At 40.0% G+C, this 15410-nt stretch overlaps 1 protein-coding gene across 6 annotated transcripts in view; it reads right to left on the bottom strand.

Annotated features, from left to right (window-relative positions):
- LOC134631139 (pleckstrin homology domain-containing family A member 7-like) overlaps positions 1 to 15410 on the bottom strand; it is a 144682-nt gene that overhangs the window by 24995 nt on the left and 104277 nt on the right. For all 6 annotated transcript variants that reach the window (XM_063479164.1, XM_063479163.1, XM_063479166.1 and 3 more), the window contains 3 exons: positions 4556 to 4737; positions 2747 to 3292; positions 755 to 1310 (listed from right to left, as the gene is read on the bottom strand). In XM_063479164.1, coding sequence (XP_063335234.1) covers positions 755 to 1310; positions 2747 to 3292; positions 4556 to 4737 — 1284 coding nt within the window. The remainder of the gene's footprint in view (positions 1 to 754; positions 1311 to 2746; positions 3293 to 4555; positions 4738 to 15410) is intronic.

A 15410-nucleotide genomic window follows, 5' to 3' on the forward strand; every position in this document is an offset into this window, starting at 1 on the left:
TTTACTAAGGAGTGCCTACAGTCTGGCCACACTGCCATAAAAGCCTGATTGCGGAGTCCTGCAAAAATGGCTGCCGTTCTGGAAGGTTCTCTTTTCTCCACAGAGCAACACTGGAGCTTTGCAGAGTGACCATCAGGTTCTTGTTTATTTCACTGTCTAAGCTTTTCTGCCTTGATCGTTCAGACTGGCCAGGCTGGTAGTACAATACTGGTAGTTCCAGGCTTCTTCCAATTACAGACAATGGAGGTCTCTGTGCTCATTAAGCCTTCAATACTGCAGAAATGTTTCAGTAATGTTCCCCAGATCTGTGCTTCGATACAATCCTGTCTCAGATGTCTACAGACAATTCTTTGGACTTCATGGGCTGGTTTGTGGTCTGACATTAACTGTTAAGTATTGCACCTTATATTGTTTTCCTAATCATGTCCAATCAACTGAATTTATCACAGGTGGACTCCAGTCAAGTTGTAGAAACATCTGACTGATGATCAGTCGAAACAAAATGCACCTGAGCTTATGTTTGAGTGTTATGGCAATGGCTGTAAATACTTATGTACATGTTATAATACAGGTTTAAAAAATTTTTTTTACAAGAATATCAAGCAAACTTGAGGGTATTGTATGTAGAAAATAATTTAATTCATTTTTGGAATAAGGCATGACAATCTGCACTGTAAACATGAAACCTGAAACCTAAAAACTATAATAACACTGGAGCACTATAACGAACAGTATGGTAATTGGGTTATCTTACCTTAAACAGCTGAGATTTGGTCCTACGAGGGGAAACAGTGAAGGGGATGTTCAACACGGATATATCACTCACAGGCTTGACTGTCACCCGCTCAGCCGGCGTGTGTGGCCTCCGTGCGGGGGACAGGGTTCGGCTGATGCCAGGAGGAGGGCCTGGTGGAGGTATGTCTGCTGATGATGGTGGTACTGAGACACAGCGAGGAGCGCCCTCTGACCTAGGTGCTGAAGAGGAGGGAGGCACAGTAGATGGTGGGCGGGGGCCAAATGGATACTCTGGGGCCGGGGTGTAAAGCGGTGCGGTAGGGCTGCCGTGACGGTACTGGTGGCGCTGCTGCCACTCATACAGTTGCCAGACAGTGTTGGACGCCGGGCCCCCCTGATCTGGAGTCAGGCGGAAGTGACTCAGGCGGTCCTGGGCATACTTGTACTCGCCAAGTCGGCCAGGTGGGGGACTTTGGCGAGGAGTTTTTGGCAGGGTTTGGTAGGCGTCCATGGAGGTGTACTTGTGTTGTGTTGGTGGTGTGCGACGAGGGAGGGTGTTCTCTCTGGATGAGGGACTGTTAAGTAGAAACAGCAAGAAAACATTAGGCTACTTCTAAGGGCAAAAAGGCAACATTGACACATCATTAGCACTTAATTTGATATAAACTTATAACCCAGTGTTGAATCATCTCTAACACTAGGTTATAAGTGTTTGCATTTCAACTTCAGTTTTAAGGTTTAGTCTTCAGTCAACTTAAAGAAGTCCAGACGCTTTTCTTTCCAAGCTCCTTAGACTACGATGACCTGGAAGACTGAGAGCCTTCACAGACAAGGTTCAGTCTTATTTACAGGATAGGTCTTTTAGTGTTATTTCGGACAAGTCTCAGTTGTCCTCAATGAAGATGACTTGTGGAGTACCTCTATGATCTGTCCTGTTTACTTTATTCGTTACTCCTGAGGTTCGTCATTTGAAGGCATAGTGTGAGTTTTATCTCCTATGCAGATGCCATACAACTATACATACAGAAGTAAATGTTACTGGCATACTGCGTCCTTACACCTGAGCTCTATATCTGTAAAGTTTGACCAATACTGTAAAAACCTTGGGGTGACTTTTAACAACCACTTCAGGTTAAACAAGCTTGTTATTTTAGTTGTCCAGTCTTGTTTTATGCAGATTAGGAGACGTAAGATCAGCTCAATTTTATCTAAAACAATTGTAAAGATGGTCATACATGGTTCTATCTCCTCTTTGTTAGATTATTGCAATTTATTTTACATGTTTAAGCTACAAAGACTACACCAACTTATAGCTGTTCCAAAATGCAGCCAGACTTCTTACTAAACCAAAAAAAGAGAACATGTCACTCCAGTTTTAGTTTCTCTTCATTTGTTACCCATTAATTTTAGAATTAAGATTTTAATTATGAGAATTTAGTGTTGATTTTTACGGTTCGCTCTGGGCTCACACCAAAGCACATTTCAGATCTTCTGACACCATACACTCCTGGTCATAGCCTTAAGCCCTTACCTAAAGCTCTGCTGCCCATCACACAACCTTGGCTGAGCACCAAGGGTAATCAGGCTTTTTCGATCAGGGCACCCACTCTTTGGAACAATCTCCCTGAGGAGAAGGTTTCAAGGGGAGCTTACTATCATCTTTTAAATCCCTCTTAAAGACATATTCTTCATAAGCAGGCTTTTTCTGTGCCTCTACTTTCACCTTCATAACTGTTTTATCATCTTCTCGTAGTGATACTTTTTAATGTACTTTAATTTTTCATATCTGTTGCTAATTCACCTGTTTTTTTGTTTTTTTTTTTAAATTGGCTTTATCTCTCACTTTCATCTCCTCGTGCTGCCAGCATTCCGATACCTTATAAAGTTTCACTTTTATCTGTTCTTAAATTTTTTATTTGTTGTTTGTTTCCTATCTTGTTCTGTGAAGCACTTTGTAACTTTGTTTGAAAAGCTACAAAAAAAACCATTTTTGTATATTGCAATGACCTACCCTTTGTACTCAGCCTTCTGTACTTTGACCCACTGCTCCACCTGCTCAAGGGTACTTCTCCTCTGAGCGTGCTTTTGTGTGTTATTAGCAGGTGGCTCTGGGGCCCTTTGATACGTCCCTGCTGCGATGCCGTTGGGTTCCAGTATGGGGCTGGGTGTGGAGACGAGGCCATTTCTTGTGCAAATGCTGGAGGGCAAAGTCGAAGCGGCTCGTGACGGAGCACGGGACGGCACCCTGGACACAGGCGCTGAAGCCGAAATGTGATCGGGCTGTGGTACGGCAGAGGGTGCGGGATTAGATGGGAGGGAAGTGTGCGTGTCCATTTCTAGGCCAGTGCTTCCTATGGGGGGATCCAACATGATGGTGGCAGGAGAGTCTTTGTGAAAGCTGCAACGTTCCTCTGCGTCACGGTGTATGGGCTCCAGGAGAACCTCATGAATCATCTGTCTTGTTGTCTCAGAATCGGAAGTCTTGGTCTTGTGGTGGCTTACATGGTTTGTCTGTGGGACAGCCTGCTGCGACAACTTCTCCAACTTATCAGCTGGTCTGTGGAGAGTGGAGATGGCAAAAATCAATGAATGCTGTCGTTTTACACTCTTATACCCTTAACAATGTAATTAACACTATCTGTAATTCGGATAGCAGTTTTGTTCCTCAGGCTTTTCGAAGGATAGTAGTGGCTCCTCCTCAGTAACAACCAAGTCTGTTTCATTTCATTTCACGGATATGCCGTACACGTTATAATCCAAAGTTCTAGCATTTTAATCTTTTTTCTGTTGTAGTGAACTCACTTTGCACTAGATGGTGACTATCACATGAAAGGGAAACTTTTCCTCAGCATCCTTAGCTTTATGAGCAGAGCAGAGAAAGTCACAAAGCAAACAGATGACACTCAAAGCCTGGTAACCATATCTGTATTTCAACCACATTAATGAAATCCCATGTAAAAAAAAGCACTCAGCCAGAAAAAAAAGGCCAGTCTCTGGCACACCAAATCATAGTTAGTTTAGTTTTAAAGAGGTGTTCAGACAAGCCCAGGTGATACTGTCCCCGTCAGTGGCTCACATCTAAAAATATCAGAATGAATTAGCACTACAGTGAGTGGTTTCTCCTCATTACTGTGGACTGTGCTAAATATAGTGTTGCTAGATGTGCATTCCATCCATTTGCAATGAAAATAATTTTTTTTGCATACTGTAGATGAAAGCCTTTAAAAAGTACTTTAAGCATGCAGTCACAGTACTTTTAGTTTAGCTTCTAAAAACACTGGAAAACGGGTGAAAAAGAGGTTAAAGAAATTCCCATCTGGAAGCTGTCTTCAGCTACGTTTTCCTTCCGTTATTCACAAACAACTAGTGTAGTCTTGTGGGACTGCCCCCAAAGTAAAAAACAAGATAATGAAAATAAAGAGGTGCCAGCAGCGGGTATCTGAGGTTGCTTGTGAATGATGGACTTATTTGATCTCTGCCCCTCGTAAACATATTAATAATTCATAAAGGAAGCTGCTGTTTGTTAAAAAAAAAAAAAAAAAAAAAAAAAAAAAAGCACCCACATCAGCAATCAGAATGTATTTTTTGAATGATTCCAATATTACAAACAAATTCACTGCAATCATATTTTGGAGAACCAGGAGCGGAGCAGGACATTTTTTAAAATTATTCTGTGAATTTTTAGGTATGATAAAAGACAACACAGTGCAAAAACAGCATGTCTCAAATTGCGAATGACAACATTCCTATTTAAACTATAGTTTTCATCTGTGTTACACGGGAAAAGAAAAAAAATGAGATAAATAATGTTAATAATGACCTGATCATTGCATCGCTGTGGTTCTGCATCAGCGCGGCCTGGTTCATGGCCCTAAGCCAGGTGTTCATGTCTTCTTGGGTGTCGGCACTGAAGTAATAGGTTCGCATCCCAGTGTGCTCCGCCTGCGAGCCAATCACAGAGGTCTGCTTGTAAATGTACGAGCGCATACCAGTGTGGCTAGCCTGTAGGAAGAGAAAGGAGGCTGGGTCAAGTAGTGGTCAGACAGGCACAGACATTACTTGAGAGACAGAGTGCCAGATGGGTTTCAAGTCCGAGAGACAGGGTGATATCATGCTGTCCAACAAGAGAAACAACATCAAGGGCAACATAAGCACTGACCAGTACAGAAAGAGTGAATGAAGGAAATCACACAGCAGAAATACAGAGACAATAACGCCAGCCAGTTACAACCCACAAAGGCACAACCTTCAAGCAATGAGAGGAAAGATACTGTGCTATGATGGAAGACAAAAAAAACAAAAAGTTAGGCTACGTTCACACTGCAGGCGAAAGCGCATCAAATCCGATTATTTTGACCCTATGCAACCCATATCCGATCATGGTATGACAGTGTGAACGGCACAAATCCGATATTTTCAAATCCGATCTGGGTCACTTTCATATGTGGTACTGAATCCGATACATATCCGATGTTTTAGAAAGTGACTGCTGTTTGAACGGTCATGTCGCATTAAATCCGTCTTTTACGTCACTGACACAAGACAGACGCCAATTATCAGCGCCGGAGAAGACATCGCGAACGCTTCCTGGCCATCCAGTGTAGATGTTAGTGAAACTGTTGGGAAGACAACGTTGGAGAAACGTGAACATTTTATTTGTACTGTATAATCTGCAGATTCTGACCGAAATCTGCAACTATCCTTTGAAGCACCGCTCCTCTAAAACAGCAATAAGGATAATTATTAGGTTATCTACATTATTATGTAAATAACAAAATAACTTAAAGCAAAATTTGGGAAACGTAAAGTCCGAAGTCTTTATATTAAGGCCATCAGTCAAACAATATTGTTTGCTCTGGGTCTAAACAGAGCGCGTTGTGTGTGACGTCTTCCTTTGCGCATGCGGGCCGCTTTGAGCGTTCACACTGGAGAGCGTTTGCTGTCGCATTTTATTTGTAGTGTGAACAAGCAGACAAAAAAATCGGATTTGATCAAAAAATCGGAATTGAGCATTAAGACCTGCAGTGTGAACATAGCCTTAGTGTCAGGGCAAAGATCCCTAACCCCAAATTTTCTTCATGAACTTGTTCCCATTTGAACCTTTTTTTTTCTTCCCACTTCCATTTCCACAACAGTAAAAATACAACAGCTTTTATAAGGTGCTTGACAAGACAGGTCCATAAATCACAGTGTCTACTGAGTTATTATATTTAGCACTGACAAATTTAAAATGAATATATCTTTATATACCTTTAAAATTTAAAAGGATATTAGTTCACATTCACTTAATTATTAGATTAGATTAATGTAGCTTCAGTCTAATGACCAAACAGTGAAGTCTGCAGCTGTTCAAATGTAAGTGAGCATTTTACAGCTAGAGAGTTTGATATTTCTCTCAAAAATTATACAGGACAGAAATAGAACCAAAGGTGAATGAATAATTGGACTCTAAAAAAAAAAAAAAAAGCAGCTAAAAGCACAGTTGTAAGCATGAGTGCTGCTCCGTGACTCAACCTACACTATAGTAACTCTAAACTTGATGATATCTCAGCTTGTTCCACTTCCCCGAATAGCCCTAAAATCATTTAATGCATCTCTAAATAATTTGTCTGTAGATATCGCCTACATTTCCCCTTTACTGCGCCCTAGAAAACACATGCAGAATAGTTATGTTCAGCAGGTCTTTCTGTTTGTGTAGGAGGAGACAGCAGTAATACCAGCACTACCACAGTAAGTCCATAAAAGGGAGGAATTTTTTTTTTTAGTCAAAGTAAAAAATGATTTTTTTTTCTTTACTCAAAAATCAACATGTTCTTGGCTGCACTGCACTGAGGTCTACTGAGAATACCATCAGAATGGAAGTTAGCATCTCTGCCTCTCCTGCCAAATCCCAAAGTTTTGCTGAACTATGAAACCCAAGGAAAGCCTAGAGATGCTTAAGCCAAGTACTGTTTGATAATTCGTCTATAATACACACTCAGAGAATATTTTTGCTAAATAACTAAACATTAAGTCACTGATACTGTAATTTGCCAGCAATCATCAGCAATGGGATAATATAGCATCAAAGAAGCAGACCGGCCTTAAATTCAATGAACGGTGTATCCGTAAGGCAGTTTTTAATTAATGAAGTCTAAGTGTTTAGTATGCTCAATAAAGATCTCCGTGTAAATGTGGGGTTATTAGAGCTCCTTTTAAAAGTGAGCTGCACTCCATTGAGCACAGCTCTATAAATGTCCTACTTTTCCCTTTCCTTCCTTTTTTCCTTCCTGCAGTGTTTCAGTAGTTGGGACTGGAAGACAAATGAGAGCACCCACTCAACAACAGATGCATTTTAATTTAAAGTAATTAGCCAGTCCTCCCTGTCCCAATCCACTGTCTGAATAATGAAGGCAGGATAGAGCAGTGTGTACGCTGTGTTGTTGTGGGATCCACAGAATTTCTCTGAGATTTTCTAAATCTGTTTATAATGTGATAAAATGAATGTGATTCTTGCATCCTTGTATTACAGCATGACAGTCGGGAACACACAAAGCATCGCTCCCACGCCAGCTGTTTAATGTACACACTTAACACGCTCATGAATAAAACAGACTGTCAGTCCTGCTGTTATATCCCTGTTAATATAAACTCTAAATAAACCCTGGCAAACAGACGCACACATGCACACACACAACATGTGAACTCACCTCCCCTCTGCACTGCAGCTTAAACAAGCTCATTTCGGCGGCTCCAGCGAAGCACTACTAAAATAACTTGGAATATAATTCTAGTCACTATGCTAAAGTGTGGGTTTGACCCTGATGCTGCTACATATTTGAAGATCGGGGAGGTAACTGCATCCCTCACCTGATGCACACAGGAATCAATAACCTGGCAGCTAAGCAAACACTTTCATGAGCTTTAGGCAGATGGAAACAAGGGAGGGGTATAGATGGGCTACGCATTGAGGAAACCTTATTTGGACTGTATGGAGGTGAGAGGCTGATAATGCCCTCATCATGAAGGTTACAGATTATGGTTGCTGAGCTAATACATATTATCCTTTGACATATGGGATGATTAATTAAGTAAAACATGTGATAGATGATTTTGTGGGTGACTTTTTCTCATTGTAACAAGGACTAAAAAAAAAGTACTATTTTCTGCACTATAAGGCGCACTTAAAATCCTTTAATTAATCCTTTAAAAATCGACAGTGCACGTTATAATTCGGTGCGCCTTATGTATGAATTCTGGTTGTGCTTACTGACCTCGAACTGATTTTATGTGGTACACGGCACTCAAAAGTCTGTCAAAAATTTTTAGTATGACTTTGGCAAGCTATGAAGCCGCACCGTTTGATGGATTGTCGGAGCAGTAAGGCTACCGTAGTCAGGAGCCTCGCGGAGTAATCCGGTTTCAAATTCCGTTTCAGGTCCCAAAGTCAAACAAACACTGCAGCATCACTGAGAGGTAAAACTGTCTAAATTCTTTCATCTTTAATAAAATGATCAGTGTTGCTGCTTTACCAGGTGTAACAATTAAGTTTAACATCCAGGCATCCATGAAAACAGGATTTATTAAATTTAACGGAGTTAGAAGTTAGCAGGTAGTTAGCTCGCTAGTTTCCACCTAAACATGATATAGCATGTTCTGACTGAAAGATTTCTGAAAAAATTAAAACGTACAGCTCTCCTGTCACTTCCAACATAAATGAAGACAGAAAACTAAACAGCAGTGACGTTTGTAGGGTTACTGAAGTTGGGCTAGCTGGTATATAATGATGTGATACGCGATCGCTAGCAACACAGCTATGTTAGCATAACATAAACTGAAGCTGGAGGATGAATGCCAACTTTTTTCCACTCAATAAAAGTTAACGTGAGGGTTCCCGATGGTTAGGGACAAATGCAATCGCATGGCAGGATGCTGTAAACGGACCAAACTTCAGTCAGGAGAACAACTGAGATAATCCATCCACAATACAAGGTTATTAATAAAAGTACTGCAACAACATGGGATTAGAGCAGCTGCAAGAGAATTCAACATTAATGAATCAATGGTACAGAAGTAGAGGAAGCAAGAAGAATGAGTTGAGTAAAGTTTGACTTATCTGACTGTTTTGTTTCGCTTAATGCGCCTTATGTATGAAAACAGACCCGTTCATTGACAGTGCGCCTTATAATCTGGTGCGCCTTATGGTCCAAAAAATACCGTACTATGATTTCCCCAGACTGGATCATCTAGGACAGCTATCCTGTCCTATCATAACAAGACTCAAAAGTCTCCAAAAGCTAAAATAAAAAAAGAATATTATCCATTACTCTTTGAATGGTAATGTTTTTGTATGTCATTGACATTTCTGAGACCAAATAGTATATCAACGAATGGAAAAATAATCAGATTAACCAATAAAGGAAAAAATTAAATGGCCACCCTAGCTCATCTTTAGTAATCTCCTTGTAACTAGTACAAACATCTCAGTCCATAGTGTAAAACAGTAAACTGTAAAATACAATATAAATGTGCTATATCCAAGCATTTGTATTCAGTACAGCTGATCTATATGTAAAGAAACAATTAAAAGATGCAGACTACAAAAAGAACTCTGCCACCCTTTCACCACAGGTCACATCATTCATTTAAAATGTGCCATCAAAAATGTTCATGTCTCTACTCATTAAAAAATAAAAAGCCCACCAGATTGAAAATATTTTTCTTTTAAGGTCATTGTGTGTCTCTTCACAGCTTCAAGTGCTCCAACTATTTTTAGATTGCTCCCTGGAAGTGTGGCTGTGACCACTTGAACTCATGAATCTGAAATGGCTGCTAGATTTCCTCTATTCAACAAAAGGGGTGGAGAGGCTCATGGTGCCAACTACAGAGAGTAACTGAATATTTTATTGGTTCAGCCAAAAGGATTTTGCCTTTTCAGTATGACGGGACACTTGGTTTGATGATTTGTAGTGAATCTTCATATTCCTCAGGGCATTACAGTAACTACACACGACTCAACAAAGGAGTGGTGGAAGGTGGGAGAAAAAAAAAGAAAGAGCATGCTTCTGTTCACACTTGTACCCTGGCCTCTGGATCTTACCTTAGCTGGGCCTCAGGTCCGACTACGTTTGATATTCTTGGCATAAAAGTAAAAGTCCCTTTAACACAGAAGTCAATGTTTTCTCTCTGCATAAGTTTCATGTCCAAGGTGAAACTGCACATGTGTATCTGCAATTGGTCTAAACAACACTTTAACAAAGTGATCCAAACTTAGCAGGAGTCCTGGAAGTGGCCCAGACAAATTTTAATCAAGTAAGGTTTTTGCTTTTATCAAGCTTTTTATAACATTTCAAATTATGTTTGCTTGTTTTGAAGATGACTTTGCACTTGTTTGCTGCGGTGTTTGGTTAAAAAATATGTACGTTTGCCATGATGTTACCCAGAAGAAAACCACAGATGTAAACTGTGAAGGGCTCAGCTGGCCTTTCACTGTCAGGACTGGATATGTGTGAAGGCATTTCAGGGGCCAGGAAACAGTCAGGGAAACTAGTTAACAACTACTCATCATAAAAGTGAACTCTAGATATGTCCAAAGAACATGCTAAATATCTTGATGAAAGCAACACAGCATCCTCAGGAAGCAGCTGTCAAAACACGCCTGTTCACTCACCGTCAGCACTCTGACAGATGGCCTCTTACAGCTACAATGGGACAGGCTGCTTGATGAGAGAGAGGGCGGACTGTGCTACTAGTCAGATGTTTAGCCACGTGCAGGAATGCAGAGAGCACAGATGCAGACCAGAGGTTTAGGCACACATTTGTATGGCAGTATGTTGGAGAAAGCAAATTCAGACTCTAACATAAAAGGCTTAATTTTGTGGATCCTCTGAGCACAACTTCTACCTGACCATACACATTTAAAAGGAGAGAGAACTCCCGTCTCAAATCGCCAGCCTCAAATTGTTCCTCATTTATTGATACATCAGTACTGATGACAAATAATGACACAATGCAACACAAGCAGTCTAAATTAACACTGGGAGTCTCTGCCTTTAACGGGAATGCTGAGTGGGTCATTCAGCACTGAGAGCATGACCGATACGCCTACACACCGAGTTCATACACAGCTCAGCCTCTTTTTCTCTCTGTTGTTTGTGTCTGTGTGGGAGTTGGTTTCAGTTTAGGGTGTTTCTGGCAATTTGTTTCCTTCACTATGTTGTTCAATTGTGCTTTATTAATTTAAAAAAATAAATAAATAAATAAAGCAGCATTTTCTCACTACTTGTTTCTGCTTCCAATTCACAGCCACCAATAGCTGCTATCACTTCCTTCCTCTCCATATCTTATCCATTCCTTTCCTCTCTTTATTATAGTTTCCAGTTTGAATCATTTCCTATCCCTTCCTGTTCTCCCTCTCCTTCAGCTTGAAAATATCACTTACCACTTGCACTAACATAAGCTTACAATAGCGCCTGCCCCATTCCTGTGGACAGCCCCCCACAAAAAAACCAAAAACACGCACACATGCACTCTCTCTTTGTCTCTCTCTCTCTCTCTGGCACTATTTAGAGAGTCATTGTGCTCATAAAGATAAGCCTCAGCATCAGCCAGAGCGCCACAAAGCTCCTGATAAGGCACATTCTGCGAAACTTGCTACAGCAGAAATTGAATCTACACAGAAAAAAAAAATCCAAATGGAAAAACAAGAACTTGTGGTGGCTCAGAAATGTCAGTTTCTGCAAGCAACATGCCAAATTATTACATTATTCTTTACTTTAAAGATTCCCTAAACAGCAGCTGTTTTAAAGAGAAGAGAGAAAAAAATGTAACGTTTAGGTGACTGAGGGGTTACATAAACTGCATCTAAAGCAAGAGATTTCTTGCAGCTTTTTAAAATGACTTTTTCCGCTCTTTCTCACTGGAACAGCAACTTGAGGTGACATGACTTCCAAATAAAGCTTTTCTCCTTGCCATCAAAAAAGATTGCATGCTGGTACAGTCGATGTAACAGATGGGGCAGAAAGCAAGAAGGGCGCAAAGATGAACGATAAGCTCAAAACCAGATAAGGCAAATACAAAGATTCACACTGCGATAAGAAGTAGGCGAAAGTGAAACAGGAAAAACAACAGAGGGGAAATTAAATAAGAGAACACTGATGAAAAAAAAATGAAAAAGACACAACAACTTCAGCCAAAAGAAGATGTTACTATCAAGACATGCATCAGAAATCAAAAGAATATACAAGGTTGCTGTATATTCTGTCCAGTCTGAATCAAAAGGCCACACCAAAGGCAGACAACATGGATATATAAGGCTTACATCTGGCAAAGTGAGAGAACATGAGAGCATAGAGTACCTATTTATGGGAGGACTGTCACTGGATGGTGCGACACTCTCAGGGTGGGAGGGAAGTCCCAGTCAGGCAGCCAGCCAATGGGAACAAGAGAGGGAAGAGCATTCAGTGAATAGGGGAAGGAGGGGAAAGTAGGGTGGGAACTTGTCGTGGGAACCCGAAGGCACAATTTGTGCAGTCCCAATGGGTATACGTTGATTTAGTAGTCAGCAGATGCACCGTTCAAAAACTGTAGTCCAAATCAAATACCCACCATTATCTAGCACAGGAAGGTAGCGGTCTTCTTTTTGCTTTAAAATTGTTGTTTTGATGTTGTGATGCATGCAGTGTTTAATGAAGTGGGGCACTCTGCATATGACCGTACATACTGACAGTGGTGCTAAAGACCAACTTAATACCAGGTTGAGTATCACTGCGTCCGTTTAACCTCATCAGCATCCAGAACAAGTTATGTGCATAATTCAATGTTTTCAAAAGGGTGAATAACTGTATATACGCCAGAGTGACGTCACACTGTACCTGGGGTGCACTTCCACATCACTGCATCAAGGAACTATTGGAAATCATCACTAGAATATTATAAGCCGATTTAAGGTTGCTGAAAACATCATGAATAAATAAAAAAGCAAGAGAACTTCACTGCTTCCTTTAGAGTTTCCAGATCATGGTACAAGTAAAAATATTTCATCTGTGAGCCAAACTGATATAGGAGTTTTAAGACCAATGTCAGGACAGATATTTGGTGTTTTAAAAAGACGACATATAAGCCAATATTTTTGTTCATTTTAGACAGTAAGTTGTAAGTAAGTAGTATCAAGTAATATTTTATTTCAAGGCAACCAGAAAATAATCACGAGAAAGCACTGAACCAGAAACTTAACACATTTTCATGTAAATACATATTAGCTACCTATCTTAATCGTTTCTGGTGATTAAGAACCCTGTAATGTACTTCATATGTTTTTTGTTTTTGCTCACTACTGACTTCTTGGTTTTATACATATTATTATTGATTATTATTTAACTATATAATTATTACTGTGTCCCTTTCACTGTTTGAGAGGCAAAGTGTGAAATGGTTATGGTATCACTGATGTCAACAGACACACAAGAGCCTGTTTTATTAAAAATATTCACTTTGGCATCTAAAACAACACTAGGTTTGCTGAAATAACTGTCTCGAGGAAGCAAATTATATGTTCCACAGTATCCTAAATTCTGAAAATAACGTCAGAATGAGCAACGGTGCATTACAATTAGCAAGTGTCCCAGAGAAACTGTTTTTTCACACCTTATGGCATGTCTAAAAAAATTTAAATTGCAGAGAAACAAAATGACTAAATGGCTCCTGATATGTCTTTTTAACGTCTAACTCATGCACTGATTCAGTTTGTCAAGAAAATATTGTAAAGATGGAGAAAAAGTTACAGTAAAACGTGGTTTTACTGGGTTTATCCCCCTCTACAGCACCTGTTGGTTAAGGTGAGACAGGTATGTTTGGATTCCTCCAAAACGACTCAAACGACTGACTACAGTGAATGCCCTCGGATAAATAATAGGCGACTTGTTCTGCCCACTGCCTACTGGACGGGCAGTGGAGCACTTTGTCTTACATCTGTTTGGGCTCTTCTATCACAAGGACAAATGCAGAAAATCTTTCCTCAGTGTATTATATTTAGGTTTGGATCTACTGAACTCTTCTCTTGTTTCCATTTTCTGTTTTTATTGATTTCTTTTTGTATAACCTTTTACATTTTGGGGCTATTTTGTTTTGTGATATTGTATTTTTTTTTATCAGGCTATGTTGTTTTTAATGTTTTTTAGCTGCAGTGCTACAGTAAATTCCAGTACAGTAAACGTTTGGGATAAAGTATCGTATCCATCTTTTTTATTCATCTAGTCTGTCTGACTTTTAGCATGTGCAATGCAATCATACGTTTTATGAATCTATTCGTTAAATTAAAAAAATAAATAAATAAAACAAAAATGTTGATTCAAACTTTGCAGTCTTGTTTCCGAGTTCATCTCCATGCACGCCTAACGCTGCTTCCAGCAATGCGATTTTTAGATTGTTCCTGGGATGTCCTGCTCTGAACATCTGAGCTTGAAAATCTGCAATGTAGGCTCTTCTACTTTGTCAAAATGAAATTTAACTTCAACTTTATTTGGAGAAAGAGGGCACAGGTGCAGGGAGCCAAATCTGGCAAACGATGCAGGTGGTCAGCAAAGACTGTGTTGAAAAAGCCAAAAAACTCACATGGTTTTAGGCACTGCTGTGAAACAGCGCACAACAGTGTGTGGCATCATTTCAGCAGCAAATATCCTCCCTCAGTCTTTGCAGAGCTCGGCACTGACAGTCTGACCCTAGGGGATAAATTCATGGTGCGCAACCTCTTGAATGTGCGAGAAAGCAAAACGTCTGCGCTTATACACAGCCTCTGGGCTTGGACACTGTGGTGCTTTCCAGAGAAAACCTCCTGTTTGGTCTCCAACTCTTTTCAGCTGCAGTGGTCCTTCATTTGAGCTGCATCAGTTTCATTCATTTGACAGAGAAATTTATGTTTGATCTCCACACAAGTTCAAGATCCATCGTGTACTCAAAAAAAGCCAAAATAAAACAAAAAACCTTCAGAGTATCTTCATACTGCAGCCAAACCGGAAGAGATGCAGATTTACTCAAAGAGGAAAGACGAAATCTGCCAAATTTAAATCATGCATGATTTATTTTATTTATTTATTTTTTATTTATCTATGTTTTTTATTTATTTTTTTGGGGGGGAGGGGTAAATTACATTTACTAGGATTCAATGCAGCTGTCAATTCAACTAGAAGGTGCTTAACTTCAGTCCAGTTTACAAATTATAAAATGGACCATTAGCCACCTCAATGACTATATTTCAGTGCGTAAAGACTAAAAATATATCTCGCTAAAGAACAATTTATGGATCTTTTGCTAATCTCTGATACAGGAATGTGTCTTTAACAGCCAAGAAAACATGTTCCTTCCCAGAATAAACCAAAAGTTCAATTAACCATGTTCACAAAAAGCAAATAAAAACCCTGTGCATATACTGTATCTTCTTGCAAATGTGCAATGAAATCCCTCCTGCAGTATAGGACAGTGCGTGCTGTACAGTAATCCAGCCTCTTAATTTTAAACATGTTGGGTTTAACTCAGAAACTTGTGCCTCGGGGAACAGAAAAGCTTCGTGCCATTCCAGACATGCTTGTCTGTCTCAATAAAGACACTGACAGACAATCAGTGGTAATAGACATTACTACAACAGCTGGTTAAGTGCTGCACAATGAAGCCGAGTGGTGGCTTCACTAGCAGGTTATTAC

The sequence above is a fragment of the Pelmatolapia mariae genome, linkage group LG7 (assembly GCF_036321145.2).
Source record: "Pelmatolapia mariae isolate MD_Pm_ZW linkage group LG7, Pm_UMD_F_2, whole genome shotgun sequence".
In the NCBI taxonomy this organism is placed as follows: Eukaryota; Metazoa; Chordata; class Actinopteri; order Cichliformes; family Cichlidae; genus Pelmatolapia; species Pelmatolapia mariae.